At 41.5% G+C, this 25162-nt stretch overlaps 2 protein-coding genes across 2 annotated transcripts in view; both read right to left on the reverse strand.

Moving 5' to 3' along the window:
* LOC311247797 (malonate--CoA ligase ACSF3, mitochondrial-like) overlaps positions 1 to 12076 on the reverse strand; it is a gene marked incomplete at its 3' end in the record, with an annotated part of 12692 nt that extends 616 nt beyond the window's left edge. The window contains exons 1-3 of the mRNA XM_084338795.1: positions 12035 to 12076; positions 9655 to 9737; positions 7445 to 8309 (exon numbers count right to left, since the gene is read on the reverse strand). Of these exons, the coding sequence (XP_084194921.1) occupies positions 7445 to 8239 (795 nt within the window). The remainder of the gene's footprint in view (positions 1 to 7444; positions 8310 to 9654; positions 9738 to 12034) is intronic.
* A 4446-nt stretch (positions 12077 to 16522) lies between these two features.
* Positions 16523 to 24556, reverse strand: LOC311247794 (cytochrome P450 2K1-like; the record flags this gene model as incomplete). Its single annotated transcript, XM_084338792.1, has 10 exons — positions 16523 to 16737; positions 16881 to 17022; positions 17723 to 17904; positions 18656 to 18797; positions 18897 to 19076; positions 21549 to 21709; positions 21818 to 21967; positions 22056 to 22218; positions 22792 to 22870; positions 24399 to 24556. 10 exons carry the CDS (start codon positions 24554 to 24556, stop codon positions 16523 to 16525), a joined length of 1572 nt encoding a protein of 523 aa, XP_084194918.1.
* Between the last annotated feature and the right edge of the window lie 606 nt (positions 24557 to 25162).

Below are 25162 nucleotides of genomic sequence, written 5' to 3' on the forward strand. Positions count from 1 at the left end.
CAGCAACAATGATAACAACAAATCGTGTTCATGTTCGGCGGGTAAAGACTATGTCATCTGCATATAACTAGTGATGCACAATATATCGGCCGCCGATATGGCCGTTTTTTTACACATCAGTATCGGTCCGATATCAAGATAGGGCAGATATAAAAAAAATAAAAATAAAAAAATTATATTTTATTTTTTGTACATGTTTTGGCCTTAAATAGTTTAAAAATATCAGTCATTTCTGAAAATAAGTTACAAAAGTAAAAAAAATTATGCGTTTTGGAAAATAGCTCTTTATTTGATTATCATAAAAAAGTGTTTTCTATACAGAGATATCGACATCGGTAAATATCGGTATCGGCCAGAACAGCAATATTAATATCGGTTATCGGTATCGGCCACAATTTTCACATCGGTGCATCACTACATATAACGATACGCCTACAGTCTGATCGACTGTAACACCTAAGCTAGAGGCTTCCATTTGAAGAGCTAAGTCATTAACATACAGTAGATGGAAAACAATGGACAAAACATCTCCTCGCCTCACACACCATCCTGCTTTGCGTCTTCATTAACCTTTTTCTTTCTTTTCTTTTGTCTATTTACACATATAAAAACAATTACACAATACAATATAATCCACAAAGTAGTGGAGAGTAGTGTACATATAGGACCCAGTGCCTTAAATCCGTAGCTAACAATCTCAGGAATTTAGCATGTCTATTTTATCATGCCCTTTTTATGTCTATTTTATTACCTGTTTTTTATGTCTATTTTATTATTAGTATTATTGCACAATCGAAGCGGGCATGGCCACCCACATTTCACTGTATGCCCTGGTATGTATGTGACCAATAAAAATCTTGAAATCTTGAAAGAAATGTGAAGGAGAATTGCCTAAAACCCTCTAGGCCTTCCACATTTCTAGAGTCTAGGGGCTTGTGTGTGGCATTCTCCAAGAAGCTAAATTATAGTCAGATTACATGAATATATATATATATTTTTTTAAATAAAACACACAAGGAACAATCATTCATAATACATACAACGAGCAGATCTACAGATAGACACTTAAGTAGGCACTTATGGCATACGGCTTCAAGTTTAGAGAAAATAAAGTAAAGAAACGTTTATTAATGGCATAATAAAACTTCTCATTGACACCAGAATGTAACAAGTTATATTGAAGAAGTTCCCCATTTATCCGGCCAAACGCCTTCTTGAAATCAATAAAGCAACCAAATAATGGACCTTTTCCCCTTAATTCTTGCACGTGTGATGGAAGTGTATACAGTAGTATATGATCAATACAAGCCCTGCCTTTTCTAAATCCATTTTGCTTATACAAACTTTTAAAGACGATGTTGCCCAGAGGTCAATAGTTAACACATTGACTGCCAATCACGTTGTACGACGGGTTTCAAGGTCATGCGAATTCCGCCAATCCACGGCGTACGACGTTATTGAGATCATATTTCATTTTTTTTTTCATTTTTTTTATTCCCTCACCCAGCCTCGGCTGATACAGTGGGAGCCTGCACAACTCTGCAACACTTCAATACTGCCGCCTGGTGGATGATCGGGCGAGTTACAACCGGAAATGGATCTCTGGTGATCTCCGTGCATCTGTGAAATGCGTCCGGCACTCACATATTGTTGCGGGACTCTAGACACACATCCGTGTATATGGATCGCTGCCATAACTCAATAATCGATATGATTTTGGCGTTTATTATTATTATACAAACCGGAAATGGATCGAGTAGATCACCGTCAAATAAGTGGGATCTTTTTCCTCCAGTCTCATCGGCGACCGGTAAGAGGACGCTGACGTCATTTTCAGCGTGATTGTTTATTATTATTAATGCAAACTGCTCTGATCAATATATCACCCATACTACATGAAGCATTTACTGACGATCACGGAATTATAAACAACCCCCCCCCCCCGTTCATCCGCGCATGATGAGTCATAACGTTTAGGATCGTATTCAGTTGGATTTTTTAATATAACGTGTATCACAAATAAACTGCAATCAATAATCTATATTATGCGTATATTATGCGTCAATGGGACATTCCTGGATAAATAAAGGATAAATAAATAGTAATGTCAATTTAGCAATACAATTAAAAAAGTTATAGCCCTGCAAAGAAGGTAAACATCTCCATAGGCTTAGAGTGGTGGCAGAGAGTGGTATGAGAGGGGCAAACTCCGTGGCAGTTAATGTGTTAAAGACTCCCACCTCTCTAGAACAACATTGGCCTAGAATAATCAAATGCTTCCAGAATGTCTTTTCTTTAAAGTGTCCCCTACTCCGGCTCAGCCTTCCTACTGTGCCAACAAAAGAAAATACAAGAATACGTGTGCCTTGCATTAGCCGGAGCATGCACTGTTCTGTTCAACATGCCCCCCATGTCTCCTAGTCGAATGACTCACGCCTCCATGTACTGAATTCAGCCTACAGTTCTCAGTATATCCAGTATCAGCTGGACCCTCACAGCCAAGCCGCTGAATTAGACGTTAATCTATTTCCAAGAGACCGGAATACACGGGACACTGCTCTCCTTGGCGACGGAAAAACACGCAGACCATGGAGTTCTGAGATTAATTGAAGTAAACATGCTTCTTCTACCAGTATGTGAGGTTTATTTTGATGAGTATATTATGTCGGGGTGGTGGGGGCGAAAGTGGCTCAGGAGGTAGAGCGGTCGTCTGGTAGTCGGATAAAAAAGATTTAAATCAATAAAAAAGATCCACTGAAAGACGGACATTTCGATTAAACATTGCAAAACTGTTGATCAAATAAACCTCAAGTACATAATGGTAAATGGTGCATTAATTTATATAGTGCTTTTTTCCAAAGCGTGGCTACATGAGTAAAGCTCCGGACTTATGATCGGAAGATCACCGGTTCGAGCCCCGGTCAAGGCTGCTGTCGGAAAGTGGTGTTGTTGTCCAGCAGGGGGCACTCTGTCCTCTGGACTTGTCAGTAACAAGGCCCCTGTTACGGTGATAGGGACACCGTACAGCTGCGAGTGCCGTCCTTCGGATGAGACGCTAAACCGAGGTCCTGACTGAATTCGGTCGTTAAAGAACCCAGGACGCCTATCGTAAAGAGTAGGGGGTTCCCCGACGTTCCTGGTCAAATTCCCAATCAGGTCTCTGACATCAAGGCCACCTAATCATCCCTTCCCCTTAATTGCTGATATCAATCCCTGTCTCCTGAGCCGTTCAGCCATTGTGTAGTGTGATGTGTGCCTGATGCCAGTGTATGGTACTGTGTAGTGTGATGTGTGCCTGGTGCCAGTGTATGGTAGTCATTGTGTAGTGTGATGTGTGCCTGGTGCCAGTGTATGGTAGTCATTGTGTAGTGTGACATGTGCCTGGTGCCAGTGTATGGTAGTCATTGTGTAGTGTGATGTGTGCCTGGTGCCAGTGTATGGTAGTCATTGTGTAGTGTGATGTGTGCCTGGTGCCAGTGTATGGTAGTCATTGTGTAGTGTGATGTGTGTCTGGTGCCACTGAACTTAGTATTCCTTGTTCTTAAGTGTTCTTAGTAGGGCTGTCTTAAATACTTCGAAGCTTCGTTCGATGGGCATGGGATTCGAATATGAAAATAAAATTCGAATATATAAAAGAAATATATATATTATATATATGTATTTTTTTTGCAAAATCAACTCTGCCTCTCTTTGTTAACTACAACAAGCGATGCTGTTTGTTATTTGAGATGAGGTCGGACTCGGCACTGACAGATTTGTGTTCATTGTGCTGCTTTTATAAAGCCTCAAATGACGGCTTACAATATTTCATGAAAGCAAAGTGTTTAGTTTGTCTAAGATTTAAAAAGGTTTAAACTTTACAGCACTGACAAAGTTGAACAAAGTGCTGTACAAGTCCCACAACATAAAAATAAAATAAAAATGTAATTATTTATAATAATAATTATTATTTTTTTTTATCTCGAAGCTTCGAATTAAAAATCGAATTTCGGCCCCGAAGCTTCGAATGCAAAAAAAAATTATTCGAAGGTCAGCCCTACACAGTACCAAAGTAAACCAATGGTTTCTACAGTAGGTGGCCCTAGCCGTGGCGGTCAAACAGTTCCATCCCAAATGTATAGTGTTAAAAATAGCATCATTATATAAGAAATACCAAATCCCATGCATTAGCCTAATCAAACATAAAAAGTGAATTGAGAACCTATACAGTACATTCATTAGGATTCAAAATGTTAAACAGCTGACCTACTGTACATGATCACGTGGCTTTGTTTGCAAAAGGACAGTAAATGTATCTAATTGGCAATGTGAAACAAAAGCAAACTAATGACACGAACAAAAGAAACAATTGCACTTCCGATTTGCACCATTTCAAACGACCTTGAAGGAACACGCCAACATGTTGGAAAATTAGCTCACAGTCTTCTCCAGAGAGAGACAAGAAGATAGAGACCAGTCTCCTCTCTGTGCGCTCAGTAGAAAACTATCTGGCTGCATGTTAGCCTAGCTGTCCAACTACAGTAACACCTCTCCCCCGAAGGCTAACCGGTCATGTCCGCTTCCATTCATTGTGCTAAGCTAGGCTAACGTGCAGCCAGATAGCTTTCTACTGAACGCACAGAGAGGAAACTGGTATCTATCTTCTTGTCTCTCTCGGGAGAAGACGGTAAGCTAATTTCCCAAAATGTTGGCGTGTTCTTTTAAGTGTGAAAGCGATATATTATAGAACTCTTTGGTGAAACAGCTAAATAATTGTTTCAAGTAGAAATGTATTCACCATGGCGCCCCCGAGTGGCGAAACCACGTACTGCGCTGCGTCGCAACACGGCCGACCCGGGTTCGATTCCCGGACCCGGCGTTCTTTGCCGAATGTATTCCCCCCCGCTCTGTCTCCCATTCCTCCTCTCTCTCTCTCTACCGGACTGCTCAGTAGTACAAACCCAATACAAAAATGTTTAAAAATAATAATAATAAAAAAGAAAACATTTATTCACCATAGTTCTGATGAGCGGGCAGTTATTTCCTGGTAGTGAGAGAAGGTACCATGGCCGTTTATTCAGCCTCGTCTTGTTTGACCAATTGACCATATTCACACGCCAGCCATTCTGCTGTTATGTTGTCGTGCTCAGATTGGGATTCCTTTCCACCCTGTTCCTGGACAGGAAAAAAAGTAACCCAACCTGAGCACGACATAAGACCAAAACATGGCCGCCGTGTGTATATGGTCAATGATTGTGATTGGTTCTCGCGGTGCAAACATTTGCGCCTCCATTATAAGACCTGCACGTCTACAGTATGTATATTATATGTACAGTATACTTTACACTACAGCACCTCAGTCACGCAAGTGAAGTGACCTGTCCGACAAACAAATGAATAGAATCAGATTAAGAAATGGTCAATTGATTCATGTATTTCTTTATAGTCTTCTTTGTTCATATTTGGAACTGAAGCTGACCAATCCATCTGCCTGCTTATGCTCTCTCTCTTTCACTAACTCGCTCACTCACCCCCCCCCCCCCCCCCTCCCCCCACCCCACCCCCAGGCCAAATTAACAAATAAAGCTCTGCCTTAATTGCGGGTGATCTAATTTTCCACTCTATTGGGCATGCGGGTCAATTTGGGCTGAAAGTCTACCGAGAAAACTCCTCAGTCAGAAGGCGCCCTTTATGTGCTCTGTAGTGAAATAACGAGCTTCTTCAGAGACAGCTTGAAGAAGGGAACAAGAGCAGAGCGGCACCATGTCTACATCATGGATCAGATAGTCGCCCCAAAATCACAAGTCTGATACAGATGTTTGATATCCGGAGGGCCGCAACATGTAAATTAATCTCCAATAAACAACAACAAATGAAAGTAAAAACCGGAATAAATGAGTGGAGAAACATAACGAATGCAGATGCCGCCCTACAAGTGCACTGCATGATGGGATTAAGCATCACATCCCATCATGCTCCGTGGCCTCGTGTGTAATATTAATAATAATGATGCTGAGCAGGCCCAGTTGACCTGGATTCTGGATCGAGATGGCAAGAAGATCTAAGTCTCTTTGAAAAGAGGGTTCGTTATTGAGACACGGATATGGCAGGAGCTTCCGTCACAGAGAAGGTTTCTATCCCGATGGGAGTGATCTCTTCCAGGATGACAATATCTGAGACACAGAGAAGTAGAGCAGGAGGTAGAGCAGTCATCTGGTAATCCGGAGGTTCCCGGTTCGATTCCCGCTCCTCCCGGGCAGCCTGTCGAATGTGTCCTTGAGCAAGACACTTAACCCCTAATTGCTCCCGATGAGCAGGTTGGCACCTTGCATGGTTGCCTCCGCCGTTGGTGAGTGAATGTGTGAGTGAACGGAGTAAAATGTGAGGAACAAATTGTAAAGCACTTTGGATAAAAGCTGTAATATAAATGCAGCCATTTTATCATTTAAAGGGTAAACTTCCGTCACCAGCTCTGGAAAAACAAGCAGAACTGGGAGGACCCTACGAAATGAATGGAGTGAGATGTAAAATTGCTTATAGCAGTAAAGATAGAGGAAGCTTATTTGATTGAGCAACAGATTTGTAATGTTTAGGGTTTATTGACATTTTGACATTTTAAAATCAAAATGTCATTCAGCGGATAGAAAAAAAAAAAAAAAATATTGTTATATTTTGGGTGCATAATGATTGCACCTTTTCTTGATGAGGGTAAGCTAGGCTAACGATTTGGCTAACGATTAAAATAGAGAAGAAAATGATTGATTTACAATATTGAAATTGATATTCCTGATATCTGAGTACTTGCTTGCTACTCCACGTGTCAGTTTCAGATGTGGCATTGAGTTTTCAGGGAGTTCAACGCCTCCTATTCATCGTCATTGCAGATTGCCCTCTTAGCATAATCTGACCTAGGGCTGCACGATTTAGGGAAATAATCTAATTGCGATTTTTCTGACAGATATTGCGATTGCGATTAAATTTGAGATTATAATTTTTTTTAAGCAGCCCCACAGAGGTTTATTGTAAAATGCGGCTTGCATCTGGCCTACGCACTGGGTCTGTTCGGGACACCGAGCCTGACAATGTTTCTTTTTACCTGGGAATTGATACCGGTACCCAACGGTACCTTTTTTTCTGTACTTTACTCTCCCTCTCTGAAGTCTAAACTTCACAACACACAATCTAAAACCCCTTACCTCCCTCTCCCAAACCGATCTTGTATCTCAATGGGACTTCCTGGTTAAACAATTTTTTTTAAAAGGTAAAAAAAATAAAACGTTTAAATCCGATTTTTCTTTTGCGATTTGATAATTGCATCATTCCAAATCGCGATTTCGATTAAAAATTGATTAATCGTGCAGCCCTAATCTGACCTCTTTCACAATACCACACACACACACACACACACACACACACACACACACGCACACACACGCACACAACAAAATGAATGAGCAGCACTTACCATGGCCTGAATATTGCGGTGAGAAAGGAGCACTCCCTTCGGTCTGCCCGTGGTGCCGCTGGTGTAGAGGATCATAGCGGGCCCCTCTGTGGAACCGGCCTCCGCCTCCTGGATCTCCGGCCCCTGTAGCGCGGCCAGCCTGGAGGTTGGGGGCCCCTGTAGCGCGGCCAGGCTGGAGGTTGGGGGCAGTGCCACGCATGGAAGACCCAGCTTCTGTGCCAGTGGCCGGAGGGTGTCGGCGTACGGGTGGCCGGCCACCAGAACGGAGGCCTGCGAGTCGCAGACGATGTACTCCAGCTCGGACGGCGGGTGCTTGTGGTACAGGGGCACGGCCGTGCCGCCACACATCCACGCCGCCCACTGGCACACGGTGTACGAGGCGTCGCTGGCGCACAGGAAGCCGATGCGACGCGACCCGTCCCCCCCCTCGCCGAGAGCCGCTTGGATCCTCGCCGCCAGGCCCAAGCTGCTGCTGTAGAGCTGCCGGTAGCTGTGGCTGCCACTGCCGTCCACGATGGCCAGTCTGTCTCCGTAAGCCGGAGCTCTGGCGTAGACCGGTATCACCGGTTTGTTCCTCGTCAACGGTACCTCCGAGTCCGATGTGGTCCACCGGGAGGCGGTGGAGGTGACGTAACAACAAGCTCTCCCCGACAGCCATTTGCCCGCTCCCGAACGGAAGCGCAACATGCAGCCGGCATTGGATCCCCGTAGAGGAGCGAAGCGCTTGGCGTATCGGCGGCAGGCGTCAGATATCAGCCCCGACGCCACGGTGAGAGGTGTGGTGGTGGTCGGCATGGCGTCGGCGAGGGGGACGGGTTTGAATCCTCATGAAGGGGCCATCCTGAGTCTCTCTTGTGTTCAGCTCCTGTTGGAGCAAGAACGTCTGTTAATTTAGAGATAGAGAGTATGAGCGTATTGACGACCAGTAACATGCAGAGACTACCAACTGAAATAAGACACTGTGCTACCTACCACACCTTTACAAAAAAACTCAATACCTGGTTATTAACCAATCAAACATCATGTAATCACTTTTAATCAGTTCATTGTGTATTTTATTATTGCTTTTATTATTATGTTGGATTGTGTTGTAAAATACTGTGTTTTACTTTTAATGCTTCTGTTCTAGGTGTATTGTCGGTCTCATAACATCTTGCCAAAAGGACTACAGTTGCGAATTAGCCAGCTGGCTAAAACTGACACATTTACAGAAATGTTTATCAATGTGTACTGTCCAGGGCAATTCAGTCCATACTATGAATGTGAATGTAAACATGCACCACCTTCTCATAAAATAAGAAAGAGAACCACTGAATGAGTGTGACACACTTTATATTTATCTATTATTAAAGAGATTTGCAGTGCCACATTTTCAATACCTCATTTGCACCCTACCCCAAGTTTTGTACCTCTGCATTCTACCTCACGGGTACTCGTTCTACTCTGTATTGTATATTGTATATATATTAGGGATGTCCGATATTATCGGCCGATATCGGCATAAAAATGTGATATCGGAAAATATCGGTATCGGTTAAAAAATTTTAAAAAAAATTACATTTATTTAACCTTTATTTATTACCCAGGCAAGCAAGTAAGAACAAATTATTATTTTATTTATTGTCAAAGTATGCATAATGTTGTGTTAATTACATGACAAGAGATAATTATGTAATGTTAATTACCTGAAATTATTCAGTTTTTTGGGGGGGGGAAACCCTGCATATATCGGTATCTGTTGATATCGGAAATTAAGAGTTGGACAATATCGGTATATCGTATCGGTAAAAAAGCCAATATCGAGCATCCCTAATATATATGTATATTGACTTTACCTACTTTTTACTTCAACATTTTGACTTACTTCCTCTTTACTGTATGTACAGTAGCACACTCTCAGGGGCTCATACGAAACAAGCATTTCATTATAAAGTATTCTGTATTTTGTTCTGACAAATAAAAACAAACTTGAAACTTGATTTGATCACCTAGATGTGAAACATGCTCCGTGGACGATGAATGGGCCCAGATCTGTTTGAGTAAAACCGAGTCCATGTGGTTCAGAACAGTTGGCCCTCATGTGGGCAGAACTCCACTCAACACTTCATGTAGCCCCTTTCGTGACTGCGGTTTGCAAGCCTGGGGTCTGGAAGCTCGGAGTTGCTAATAAACAGTTTAAAACATTGTTAGGAAAAAAAGGTGGTACTCACAACGAACTCTGGCAAGATGGCGTCTTCTTCTTCTGCAACTTTTTTTGTCGCATGCCTGGTGCGTCCAGCAATCACTGCGCTCCCTATCCCCAAAAAAGTTGCAGAAGAAGAAGACGCCATCTTGCCAGAGTTCGTTGTGAGTACCACCTTTTTTTCCTAACAATGTTTTAAACTGTTTATTAGCAACTCCGAGCTTCCAGACCCCACCGTAAAGCTGTGTTAAACCCATATTGTACGCTGGGTATCTTTGAAATTCATATCCGATATATTTTTGACACACCCCGAGCCCCCCGATCACGCTTGGTTGGTATTTTCTAAAGTGGTGGCGTCACATAAACAAGTGACTGCGGTCACAAAAGCCCCAGGCTTGCAAACCGCAGTCACGAAAGGGGCTACACTTCATGGCTCCCCAAATCAGTGCCCCGTTCACCGTCTATCAGGGTGACATCACACGTTCAAGGTTTCTCTTTTTATAGCTCGATTGATTTCTAGCTTTAGGACAGTGTTGTATGTTAAAGGGGCACTTCACCAAAAGGAATGATGATTTATTTTGCACATAATCACACACACACATATAAAAACTCTAAACAGTTGTGCACACATACACACTTAATTTGACAGTTATTGAGAGTAAATTAGTTTGAATATGGCCACCAGTGATGTCATTGAATCTTGTGTTGTGTTAATTACAGCTCAATGAAATTATAAGGTAGCAGTCCCTATAAGACAAGATATTTCTATAATTTTTTTTTTTTTACATCTACATAATTTCATGGAGCTGTAATTAACACACACGGATTCAATGTCCCCAATGACATCATTGGTGGCCATATTCAAACGCATTTACTCTCAATAACTGTCAAACTAAATGAATGTGTGCAAATCAGTTTAGAGGATTTGGACGTGTGTGTGAGATTATGTGCAAAATAAATCAGCATTGTTTTTTTGGTGAAGTGCCCCTTTAACAAATATTGACTGAACTGGGGCAACATGCATAATGTGAATTCTTAAAATCGGTGCCAGTCCCCATCAAGGTTAGACTCTAAAAAATAGAAACCATAATACACAAAATATGATGCCAAAATTAGGCCAAACTGTATGACACTAGGTTAGGCTAGGTTTAAAGTGTCCAAAATAGAAGACCGTACCTTGCTTTTCTATGCTACAATATTGTGATATATTGATATATTAGTGTGATTTCTTATAATGAGAAATGGACACTCTCTGTCAACTAACAGCCTGTTACATTAATAGGCTAAAGGGGAATAACGTTGACAGCTCCAGATTTACAGTATAGTCTTGATTACATCACAGACTTATGGTTTCGGGGGAAGTTTCTAATATTCCGACATTAGTTTGACTGTCCGACACTAAGAAGGACGAACATAGGACTTACTAGATCGGTAATCATCTTTGAATGTGACTTTTAGTCTAAATGTTGAACAGCCTCATTGGTAACAGTATAGGCTTTCTATTGGGGCTAATTAACTTCATATTTCAGGTTGATTTAGAAACTATGCAATGAAGTTGTCGCTCCCTGTCACGGTCAATAAATGAACGTTAGTCAGTTAAAGTCAGATTAATTACAGTGCAATCAGAACGTTTCAAATGTCAGCAATAACATGAGTACATAGACGGTGGCTACTCTAGTTGCACTGCAGAAGACGATCAATCTGCAGAATGAGAATGAGGGCTGGGCGATATATGGCCTCTAAATGATATCACGATATTTTTTGGCTCTATCACGATATATATATCGCAATATTTTGACTATTCCTCTAAAGCACTTAAAAATGCTTGATTTAACCCTTTGATGGATACGGTCATGCCAATATGATGATTATAATAGTCCCTGCAACATATGTCTGCATTAAAAACCATGAAGATGCTTTCAAAAGTAATTAAATGAACAGTTTCAAAAATTGTAAAATAGTAGTCTACTGACACACTAATACAGCATTTTTTGTATTAACATCTAAGACAATTTATATAAAAACTAAGACCTTTGAACACTGGTGTTTTCTATCCACTTAAGCCAAAAATACACACACACACACATATATTGTATGGATGAGGGTTTGTGCAAAACATCACGATGTCCACGATACATTTAAAAAGTGTATCGTTAATGAACTGTACCCGATATGTACTGTATTTAATGTCATCATATTGCCCCCTCCACCATGAACAGCACTAAACTGTCTTTACTTAGGAAGCCGGTGACAGCTATCGCCACTCAAAAGGCGGATTCACCATATGAATGAACATTTTATTACCAGAGTGCAGAATGGGTACAATACAGTACGGCTCAATACACACAATTGATAAGGGGATGCACCAGAGAAAGACTTTCGTCTTGTTTACATCAGGGTTTGTTCACCTTACTGTCCCCTGACTGACGTCCCCGTGACTCTTGTTGTGGTGGAGGAGGGTGCGTCGGAAATACTCTTCCGGAGGGCAACACACGTGGTGTTAACAGTTCCGCGAGTAAAGGTTCCAGTGGAACAAACAAGGCTTCGAATAGACGCGACGCATATGAGACACTAACTCCACTGCACTTCCGCGTTACATGGAGCTCGTGAGGGAGGGAGGGATAGGGGGGGGGGGTACAATTAATTAATGTTGATTATACCCTTGACGTAAATGGTTGTAGCTACTGCTGTCGGTGTGCTGGAGACACGATCCGATAAATACTCTTTTGTATTTGTATAATACGCCTCGGCACTTTCTCGGCATCTACTTCCCAACCGGCGCATGCGCAGATTTCCCATGGAGTCTCTGGACAATCTGCGTCTATGCTTGATTGATTGATTGATTGATTGAAAATTGTATTATTAACAGATTGCAGAATGGGTACAATACAGTACGGCTCAATATACACAATTGCAGACCAGAGAAAGACTTTCGTCTTGTTTACATCAGGGTCCCCCATTTTCAATTCATCATAACATTTATGACATACCAGATCTACAAATATACAGTACTGATTATGAGTACAAAAAGAGTTTACAAAGAGAGTATATACATTTGAGGGGGAAGAATATCCGTGTCTATGCTGTGGCACAGTGGATGCATTGTGATAAAAAAAAAACGGGAAAAAAAAAACTAGATCGGACGTTGTCGAATTACAGTCGCCATTCTCCCCCACTCGCAGTCTCACGTGCCACCAAGTACAAGTCAAATATGGGGCACAATGATAATTGATCGAATAATGTGTTTTTCCTTCTGCAGGTTGGCAATTATACACCACACAGGTGCCCATGTTGACAGAGGCCCCATCTGCAATCTGCACCGAAGGACACATTTTCTCATCCACCCTCCATCATCCCCGGGACAAACTGCAGCAAATGCGGCCTTGGTAGCATTCAAGACCCCTGGAGGAAAGTATGAAATCCATAATGACCCAAAATCAAATTGACACTAAATTACAAATACTATTTATAACCTTAAGAGGTTACACTTAAAATCCAAACGAAATTCAATTAATTAATTCAGCCATTTTTTTAAACCAGTTTTACACTATATATCAAATAGAGTTTTGTGTTATTTGTAACCATATTTATTTGGTGAAATATAAATAACGTTGTTTTTATGGATATAATCCGATAGTTCTTAGAGCTGACAAACTGCAAAGATCATAATATTCACGAGTGAAACGTGAGTGACAGGTGACAGCAGACAGGGCTGTGATGCCAACAGTAAATAGGCAATCTTGCTAACGTTGGCTTGTGTAACATAGCATTGTCAGATCTTCGGCACAACACACAACACTAAAATTGACAGATGGCATAGTGGACGAACACGGAGCGATTGTTCTGTCACAAATGAAGGCCGTCGGGCGCTCTAGTAGCACACCATGTATCGCGCTGCGTCGCGAAGCGGCCGACCCGGGTTCGATTCCCGGACCCGGCGTCCTTTGCCGAATGTCTTCCCCCCGCTCTGTCTCCCGTTCTTCCTCTCTCCCTCTCTCCCTCTCTCTCTCTCTCTCTCTCTCTCTCTCTCTACCAAAAACATAATAAAAAAAACAAAAACAAATGAAGGCCGTCAATCTCAAGCTTCACGGTGCTCCTGAGCTAAACGGGACGGTCTCAAGCTTCGCGGTGCTCCTGAGCTAAACGGGACGGTCTCAAGCTTCACAGTGCTCCTGAGCTAAACGGGACGGTCTCAAGCTTCGCGGTGCTCCTGAGCTAAACGGGACGGTCTCAAGCTTCACAGTGCTCCTGAGCTAAACGGGACGGTCTCAAGCTTCGCGGTGCTCCTGAGCTAAACGGGACGGTCTCAAGCTTCACAGTGCTCCTGAGCTAAACGGGACGGTCTCAAGCTTCGCGGTGCTCCTGAGCTAAACGGGACGGTCTCAAGCTTCACAGTGCTCCTGAGCTAAACGGGACGGTCTCAAGCTTCGCGGTGCTCCTGAGCTAAACGGGACGGTCTCAAGCTTCACAGTGCTCCTGAGCTAAACGGGACGGTCTCAAGCTTCGCGGTGCTCCTGAGCTAAACGGGACGGTCTCAAGCTTCACAGTGCTCCTGAGCTAAACGGGACGGTCTCAAGCTTCGCGGTGCTCCTGAGCTAAACGGGACGGTCTCAAGCTTCACGGTGCTCCTGAGCTAAACGGGACGGTCTCAAGCTTCACGGTGCTCCTGAGCTAAACGGGACGGTCTCAAGCTTCGCGGTGCTCCTGAGCCAAACGGGACGGGACGTCACTGCTACCGGGCTTTATCCCTACAACACGTTTTCTGAACCATTCATAGATCCCTCTGGTATTCTGTTTCTGTTCCAAGTCATCCCCCTGCAGGCATTTAGCTACTGTACATCAAAAAGCGGCTTCACTGTGATGAGCAGCTACAAGTTACCTAGTGTGAGATATTTATTACATATTAATAATATGATATTGTAAGGAAGGGGCAGGACCAGATAAGCTTTGCTTCTTTCTGTCCCTTCTCGAACAAAACCATTGGTCTCTTGAGCTATGTTGACAATTGCTTCCATGTCTAGGAAGATATATTTTATTTTATTTGTATTTGTATTTTATTTAATTTTCTTATTTAATTACATTTTTGTATTTAGTTTTTGTTGTTTTTTGTTATTTCAAGTTTGTGTGTTTATGGTTGTTCGAGATAAATAAAGATCAAATCAAACCAAATATTTACTCACATATAATAGTCAAATACATAATCCAATCCTTCACCCAAATTGACTTGTATATCTGATTATATTAAATATCCAAATTGTCATGGTTATCAATAATATGCAATAATGAAAGGTAGACACATCTTTCAACAGTTTATTCAAGTAAATCATCAAGCAATTATTACAGACAGGACAAATGATGCGTTGCAATGTGGTCATTTCAACAGGCAGAGTAACATTAGGTGATTGTTTGTTCTGAAATTCTAGGGAGGGGGGTTTAGATGTTTGAAAAGTTGTTAGATGTTTGAAACATTGTTCTACTGCTGTTTGTTGCCAAGGTTGAATTTCAGCTGTCAATTGAGGTTGATAGGGTCCTGAGATGGCGTTTTTTCCCCCTCCTATTCCTGATTGTTTTGTTTTGTTTTTGAATAAAACAATTGATTGAATTTGACTACATCTGCAGTATCATAATTATTTTCATCATCTTCTACACTAAAACCTCATATCCGTCAACAAAGTATTCTGATATGTCATGTTAAATTAATGGCTTATGACTGTCATAACTATCTCCATAACATCTTCTTAAATAACTCCATTACACCCACAATTGTAACTTAAACAATCAGTATAACCCTTTTGGTAACTGTGTCATTCCTGTTACTGAGGTGTCAGCCCTGTTAATTGTACAATATTCTGATGTAATTTAAGAAAATCAAATAAAAATGTAAAACAAACTCATTGTATATGTTAAGTAATAGAAACCAGTGGCTCCCTTAAAGAAATTGGGATATTATTATTTTGTTTTCATAACTTTTTCTTAAATCAAAGATGCTGTGAAAGGGTCCATTGTGAATGGGCATATTTATTCATGGGGGAAAAAGTTAACTCGTCAATATTCTAACTCTACAAACACACTATTGTAACAAGGGGCTTTTATCTTTCATATGATATCATAATTATTCTAAATATGTATTTATAACCTTTTCAAACAGTAATTGATGTGTAGTAACAGGGCTGACGAAAAACAAATATGCATGTTGTTTAATTAAATGTGAAAACAATTAAAAAATATAATAGCCTGAGATGGCACGGTACATTTGTCTGAGAGATAAGAATCCACTTAATAAAAAAAAAAAATTATCCAAAACTTTTAAAACAATACTTTTCAAATCAAACATTAAAAAGTGAAAATGGCAAGCTTTCGTAGAATGACCCATAAGTATAGTAACTCTATTTATCTCTATGCAGGGGTGTAGCTCCAGATTGTGGGCCCCATGAAAGAATGTATTTGTAGGCCCCCAATGAATGCGAGCGCGCAAGCGGAATTTTTTTTTGCCATTTTTTTATTGATGAAAACGCATAATATGGTTTTTACCTATACATTCGGATCAGCAGTTCAGCACCTGCACTGTTGGTGGGTGAGCCTAGTAAAGGATGTCGCATTGCGTTCATCTTCAATGAATGGACCAATGCAATAGTCTACCAAAGCCTCCCCCTCTCTCTCTATATATCTCACACACACACACACACACACACACACACACACACACACACACACACACACACACACACACACACACACTTCAGAAACAAACATAGTATCAATGAGAGCATCAATAATACATTTTTAATAAATAATTTTAAATTTTAAAAAATAATATTTTTTGGGGCCCCCCCCCCCAGTGCTGGGCCCTTGGAATCATCCTAAGCTACCCCCCCCCCCCAGCTACGCCCCTGTCTCTATGGATCCGGTCCCTTTCCTAATAATAATCTGCTGACGGCACACAGCTGATGAGGTGAGGGGTTGAGGATCATGAAGCCCACAGCTGGTGTCAGATCCAGCTCCTCCTCCCGTACTCCGGGTGGAGGAGTGAACCGAAAGCCCTGCAGGAGGGAGGTGAAGAAGAGGAAGAGCTCCACCCTGGCCAGACTCTTCCCCAGACACACCCTGCGACCTGAAAGAGTCATGGTAGAAATAAAATGGAATTATAATTTAAAAGGTCATTAAGAATTGCCATAACAGGACTGGTAGGCATAATTAAAAAGCTATACTGGAAAACGTTCAACAAGTATATACACGTCAACAAATTTGATATACCTGCGGAAAAGGGCATGAAGGCATCTCTTTTGATATATTTCCCTTCAATATCCAGGAAGTGGGTGGGGTTAAAGGTGTGGGGACTCTCCCATTGACTTTCATCATAGAGGACAGAGGTAAGTAGAGGAAGCACAGCAGTCCCCTGTAACCCACAGACAACAGGTTGATCATACAGGGTATAACAGTAATGACTAGAGTTACAGGGCCATACCAGTATGGTGATAAACTTGGCTTATCTATCTCCTGTTACAGGGCCATACCAGTATGATGATAAACCTGGTTTATCCATCTCCTGTTACAGGGCCATACCAGTATGATGATAAACCTGGCTTATCCATCTCCTGTTACAGGGCCATACCAGTATGATGATAAACTTGGCTTATCTATCTCCTGTTACAGGGCCATACCAGTATGATGATAAACTTGGCTTATCTATCTCCTGTTACAGGGCCATACCAGTATGATGATAAACTTGGCTTATCTATCTCCTGTTACAGGGCCATACCAGTATGATGATAAACGTGGCTTATCTATCTCCTGTTACAGGGCCATACCAGTATGATGATAAACTTGGCTTATCTATCTCCTGTTACAGGGCCATACCAGTATGATGATAAACCTGGCTTATCCATATCCTGGTTGCACTAACAAAAAGGCAGCCAAAGAAATCAATGCACGCATTGGACTATGGAAAGCAGTGTTTCTGGACGTAAACAAGGAAGTGTGCACGCACATGTACTGTAGTTTGGCTGCATCTTTCCGTCTTACATTTGTACCTCTTCTTCAGATGCTATTCCCATTTAAAATGCAGTTTGTTCTATATTTTGACAGATGCAACTGACCTTCTTGATGAAGTGTCCTTGGAAAGTGATGTCTTGAGTGGTGGTACGCATAGACATGGGGACAATGTTGGCCAGTCTCTGGGTCTCATGGATGACCGCATCAGTGTAGGGCAGGTTCTTCCAGTCTTCTACCAGGACCTGACGACTTCCTATCACCCTGTTGAGCTCCTCCTGAACCTGGTCTGGAGAGACGAGGAAAATTGGGATCAAAGCATTTATTATTAAATAACTATATATATAGTTAGTCCAACTCCGACCTCCTCACCATCCCCCACACCAGGCGTTCCACACTGGGAGACCGAGCTTTCGCTGCAGCTGCCCCCAGACTGTGGAACTCCCTCTCCCCCCTCATCCGAGGCTCTGACACCATCAACCTCTTCAAAACCAAGCTAAAAACCCACCTGTTCACACTTGCCTTCACGCAACACGGCCCCGCTCCCAAGTAGCCCACCCCTGACTTTTAAGCCACAGATTCCGTTGTTTTGTGTTTTGTTGTTTGTTTGTTTGTTAATTTCAACCACTTCATCCAATTGGACAGAACTTGCCTCCTTTTTTATTTTTTTTATCTCTTTTATCTTATTTGTTTTTTCTTGTTGTTACTATACACAGATCTTTTATGTATTTTATTATATTTTTTCAATTTTATTTCTTATTTTTTTCCATCCTTTCCTTGTACAGTGTCCTTGAGTCTGAGAAAGGCGCTTCTCTCTTAAAATCCAATCTATTATTATTATTATTATTATTATTATTATTATTATTATTATTATTATTATTATTATTATTATTATTATTATTATTATTATTATTATTATTATTATTATTATTATTATAATTATTAATATATGTATCACACTGCTTAATTAAGAACATTATCACAGGAAAGCTCAGTACAACAAGGCCTATGAATACTGTAAGGTTGCTGTGTTTTGGAACCTTGAATATGAGGGTACTTGGCCATGAACAGTAGAGCCCATTTCAGAGTAGTTGCTGTGGTATCAGTGCCAGCTCCAAACAGGTTGGACACACTGTAGAGCAGGTTGTTGTCATGGTAGTAGGAATCCATGTTTCCAGACTCCTACTTGGCACCAAGACACAGATGGAATGATTGTAAATGATGGTTGATGAGTACAAGGAAGCACAGTCAAATGAAAACATATCTAGGAAGTAACCTCACCTCCAGACTTTGCTTCCGGGTCAGGAATGAATCAACAATGCCTCTGCACCGCTCAGGGTCCAGAGTCTCTTTCAAACCTTTTATTAATCCCTTTATCTCCTCCCTGTTCTCGTAAAAAGTCTTCATCAGCTTCCTCCAGCTTTTCAGCCAAGGGCCCAGCCAAGGAAATGCATTGTACACCTACAATATAAGTGGTTCAATGCAAAGCATATTTTCAGGCACATGATTTAATCAAATCTGCACACATTTGTTTTTTGTTGGTAATCATTGAGCCCCAAAATAATGGCGTGGATGCTTTATTTGGAATAGCAATACAATTAGATTAACAAGCCTTTGATGTGTAATGCCAAGTGTGAAATGAAGGGTGCAAATATCAGGCAGATAATGTATTGCCTATTTAGGGCACTCACTCAAAGAGCTGATTGATTGAAAACTTTAATTAACAGATTGCAGAATGGGTACAGTACAGCTCAATACACACAATTGTTAAGGGGAGGCAGACCAGAGAAAGACTTTCATCTTGTTTACATCAGGGTCCCCCATTTTCAATTCATAATGACATTTATGACATACACAACATACAGATATAATAATCTAATCTAATCATGACATTTATGACATACATGCAGGGCACGAAATTGGAGCCCGCCACCCGCCATTGGCGGGCAGATTTTCGGTTTGGCGAGTGCCACTGAGAGGTCTGTCCGCCATGTGGCGGGTCACAAAATAATTAAAACTGCAGTGTGTTTTGGTCTTACAACAGGCCTAATTTGTGGCTTGTTTACCGATGTCACATCCACTACTCTTCTGTCCTGACTGCCCGTGGCGCCTGCTTGCACTGTAGGGAGCTAACGTTAGCTTAATAACTTTAAATGGGTTACAAATAATGTGGAACTATGGAAAGAGTAAGCCGACCGCTAAAAAGAAAACCAACCGCGGTAGCGAGAGCGGGACCACCTAACAAAAGAACGTTTTGCAGAGCTTTTCCTATCATTTCATTATAGACAGACCACAGACCATGAGCTGACTAAGCTAAGCTAATTAGAGTTAGCTGCTAACCCTGGAAACGCTCAAAGCACCGTCAGTGAGCCCACAAAACCAGTTCCATTAGTGAGGAAAGGGGGGGGGTTATATTAACAAGGCTTGACAACAGGGGTTCAAAGATAACTTCACATTTATTGGCTATTAGTTTCTTTATATCGCTTCATGCATCGGGCATCCAGGTTCCGTGTGTTGACATCCTAGTCTAGTGTGTGTGACATCATCAACTACGGCAACTCAGACGGGCGGGGCTCGCTCTCTCTCTCTCTCTACGTTCAATATGATTTAAAGCCAAACGTTACACTATAAATACTAACTGGATAGTTGATAAACATTTCATTTCATTATCTGAAATATTCTAAAATCATTAAGTCTGCTATAAGCCATTATCCCTTTGTGTGTGATTATTATTTTCTCAGTCAAAAAGAAAAACAGAAACAACACGTTTGTCATCGGTAGTAAATAAATGAGATTGTGGACTCTGATGAGGACATGATTGAGGAGGTTTAAGTTACTGTAGGTTTATTAAACCTTCACATTTTATTATGTTCTGTTAAATACTGCAAAGAGGGTAGAGTGAGGAGTCTGATGTTTAACAGTAGGTTACAATTTAAGCTTAAGATTGAATTGACATGTATTGATTAATCAATCAATGAATATATTAAAATTATTTGCTTAAAATTTTACTCTGGCCTCTTATTTAAGTGTATTATTCAACATAATACCCCATCTACTTGAAATTTACAGATATTCTTTTATATGCGACACAAATTATTATAATTTTTCGGCCAGTAAGGAATATGCTTGGCGGGTAGATTTTCCCCATCTACCCGCCACTGGCCGGTGAGTCAAAAAGTTTATTTCGTGCCCTGCATACATGACATACAGATACAAGATATGCAAATATACAGTACTGTTAAACAGATCCTAACAGTAAATTATATACATACGAGGGGGAGGGAACTGTACATTAGGAGGGGGTGGGAGGGGCGTTCAGACATTTACGGGGGCCAGTTTCGAATTGCAGCCTCCCGTAGGTGCTCTTTGAGGGCGGTTTTGAAGGTGGGTAGTGATTGACATTTTTTACGGCTGTGGGTAGGGCGTTCCACGGTTCCACATGATGTGGCATAATTGCGGAACGCGTTTAGTCCCTTGTTTGAGCCGAATCTGGGTTGGACATGATTTGTGGAACTCCCTCTGGTGTTGTGGTTGTGGTATTAATTTCACTGACCTTTGGGAAGTATTTCGACATGTACATGGGTACCTTAGTGGTGTAGTGCATCTTGTAGAAGACCAGGCCCATTGCAAGTTGCTGTACTCTGTCGTCTACTCTAAGCCATCCTAGGTTGTCAAAATGGGCAGGGGTGAGGTGGGTTCTAGGAGTAAGGTCAAGCAGTAGTCTGACCAGTTTGTTTTGTGATGTTTGTAATCTTGTTTTTAGTGCCTTTGAGGTGCTTTGGTACCATGAGGTGCAAGCATAGTCGTAGTAGCTCCTGTTAGAGTCTTCAGGGTATTTTTCTTTACCAGAGAGGAGATCCGGTACAAGAATCTTGTTAGTTGGTTGACTTTTTTTTATTACATTGGATACCTTTGGAAACGCCTATATTTTACCTGGATGGCAGCAGATCCTGTGAGACGTATGATTTCATTATCTCTGTCCACCATTCTCTGGAACACGGGGTCACTGTAGTCAAATCTGCTTCCAAACAATATGGCAGAAATAATATTGGAAGCTGCACAACTCACTGGCTGGTTTGTATCGAATGATTTACCTGTAACAAATATATGATAAATCCGTACAGTTAGATCCAAATACTCAGCTATCTATCTGGGTGATTGTTTGGTCAGGTTTAGCACTGGAGTAGAGATGATTTCATTACCTTCATGTTTTTCAAATACTTCAGTCAGATAGCGACACTCCTCAATGATTTTCGCCTCAATTATTTTCTTCCCCATACCAAAGTCTTTGAGCTTAATCAGGACAAAACGCCTCATCTCTTTCCACGAGTCTCCGTTAGAGAATACGATGCCTATAATGAAAGAAGTTGTCGACCAATTGCAACCTCACAAATAAGATTCATATGAAGAGTCAACTACACATAATGTATTTTTCCTTACCATGCCCTTGGTTGAAGTCGTAGAATATAGGAGTGATGTCTCTGTCTCCAAACGCATCTGCATGGTTGACCAGAGCCTGCATGACTGACTTGTATCCCGCAAGGACAACCACTTTCTTGAGTCCAAAATGGACAGTAAACACGGACCCATATTTCTTTGAGAGCTAGAGATAAAAGAGAGGAGACATTACAAAATAATGTGCTAAATAATTGCGGTCCAACATTATATACTTTCACTATTTCCTTCCATGAAAATAACTGATGGGGGGGTTTGTGTACGTCAATACATGTCACAACCATTTTACAAAGACCCATACTGATCTACTGATCTCCCAAAGTGATCACATCATTGCTGCGGATGTCCGATATTATCGGCCTACCGATATTGGCATTAAAATGTGATATCGGAAATGATCTGTATCGGTTTAATTTTTAATTTAGTTTACATTTATTTAACCTTTATTTACCCAGGCAAGCAAGCAAGAACAAATTCTGATTTTATTTATTGTCAAAAGTATGCATAATGTTGTGTTAATTCCACGACAAGAGATATATGTAATGTTAATTACCTGAAATTATTCAGTTTTTTGGGGGTTGGAAAACCCTGCATATATCGGTATCGGTTGATATCGGTATCGGAAATTAAGAGTTGGACATTATCGGATATCGGTAAAAAACCCAACATCGAACATCCCTTGCACAGTACGAGCACAAACGGATGTACATGTATATCTCACATCACAGAGGGTGTTGTAGGGTATCTTGAGGTCCAGCTGCAGTAAGTTACCAAGCAGGCAGTGGCGTCGCGTGGGTAAAATAACAGGGGAAGCAAAAAAAAATTATTAAAAAAAAATTATTAAATATTTTTATTAATATTTTTTTTTTTTTTTTTTTTTTTTAAGTCAAGCAGTCACCAATCACCATGTACACTACAGTATGGCTCGGCGGCCAGTCAAACTTTCTTAACAGATTGCAGAATGGGTACAATACAGTACGGCTCAATACACACAATTGTATAAGGGGATGCAGACCAGAGAAAGACGTTTGTCTTGTTTACATCAGGGTCCCCCATTTTCAATTCATAGTGACATTTATGACATACAAGACATCATGACATCAAATATACAGTACTGTTACCCATAGATCCTGACAGAGTATATACATATGATGGGGAGGGGACTGTACATTAGGAGGGGGTGGGTGGGTGGGAGAGAAATATACATACGGCCGGTGTTGTTTTCGAGGAGGGAGTAGGATTCCGCAGAACACCGGGAGAGAATATGACTGTCTATTAGACAAACGTGACAAGACAAACGTATTTCTCTGGTCTGCATCCCCTTAACAATTGTGTGTATTGAGCCGTACTGTATTGTACCCATTCTGCAATCTGTTAAATAAAGTTTTCATTCATTCATTCATTCATTCAAGTGTCTGTTGCGCGGCGCGCCCAGCCATCAGAGCGCTCCTACTGTAAAATGCGGAAGCAGTCATTTCAGCCTCAGTTTTACTCGTTTATAAAAATGATTTAAAATGTTTATTAGCAACGCCGAGCTTTCAAACCCCGCCGCATCTGTGTGTGAAACCCTAATGGAACGCTGGGTACCTTTGACATTTATATCCGATATATTTTGGACCCACCGCTAGCTTTTAAGCAGTGCTTGATGGTGCACATTAACCTGGCTACCACGGAGGAATAAGTGACTGCGTATTCCAGCCCCTGGCTTGCATTGCAGTCATGAAAGGGTATACAAGCTTGCCTGATAACGTTAGTTAGTCAGTCAGGCTGCTCAGTGCTTACCTGGTCAATAATGTGGTCCTCCTCTTGCCAGATAGATTTGTTAAATCATAATATCCACAGTGGTGCTCTGCTGGTCCTCAGTATTACTAATGGGATGTCACGTTAGGTAGTCAGGTGGAAACGTGAACTTCTGAGTGCCCCGCCTCCAGGGGGAAAATATGCTGAGTGTTTTCCTCCCAGCTCCGTTTTAAACTTTTAGGGTGTGGCACAGTGGCAGTCAGCTCGAATCTGATTGGCTAGGATCGGATTTGGAGTTTGGACTCACTCTATAATGCTGGAAGCCTGGAGAAAGAGACCTACCCACTGCCTCTCTCCTATACTAGCTGCAGTAGTGAGCACAGTCTGACAGTGTGTTAGAGGGAGTGAGAAAGAGAAGAGGGAGACATTAAAAAAAAAAAATATATATATATATATATATATAACACAGATGCACAGATGAAAAAGAATGTAAACTATATTAAATTTTTTTTTTTTTTCATATTTCATAATTTGATATGAATTTATAGGGAGGCATGGCTTCCGTTGGCTTCCACAAGGATTCGCCACTGCAAGCAGGGGCAGTGGCCTGGAGGCTCCTTCCTCTTTTCCTGGGAGTTGGAGCTGAAGGAGAGGAGGTAGAGAACCAGCAGGAACAGAACAGCCACCACCAGCAGGGTGGCTGAACTGGTGGACTGAAAGAGAAGAGCTTCCAGTAGAAGAGCCATGCCAGCGAATCTAGAGACGGATGGGGAAGAGAACAAAAAACTCCCCTCCCTCAGTGATAGAAGTGCCTATGAACAAGGTGCTTAACAGCCAACGGCGGTCGTCCTCTCTCCTTTGTAGCTACTCTCTCCAGGTTTTGGCTGGACATAAAAGTGTGGGCAACACTTTATAATAACACTCAGGGCTAGGATCCACAAAGAATGGATTACACGGTGCTATTGCACCCTTACTTACAATTCATTATGAATTGAAAATGGGGGACCCTGGTGTAAACAAGACGAAAGTCTCTCTCTGGTCTGCATCCCCTTAACAATTGTATGTATTGAGCCTTACTGTATTCTACCCATTCTACAATCTGTTAATAAAATGTTCAATCAATCAATTAAACTTTTATTAACAGATTGTAGAATGGGTAGAATGGGTGGTGGTGGTGTGCAGACGCTTAGACCGCTGCGCCACCCGGCCGCCCAATACATATGACCTTTACCGATCATAAAACCATAGATATTACATTTGGAGGCCGTTGATAACTTACTTCCTCAGGAACGCACTCTCTCACTGTGACAGCAGTGGAAACATGTGCCAGCAAGTCACCACCTGCATTTAAT

The sequence above is a fragment of the Notolepis coatsorum genome (assembly GCF_963971535.1).
Source record: "Notolepis coatsorum genome assembly, contig: SCAFFOLD_315, whole genome shotgun sequence".
NCBI lineage: Eukaryota > Metazoa > Chordata > Actinopteri > Aulopiformes > Paralepididae > Notolepis > Notolepis coatsorum.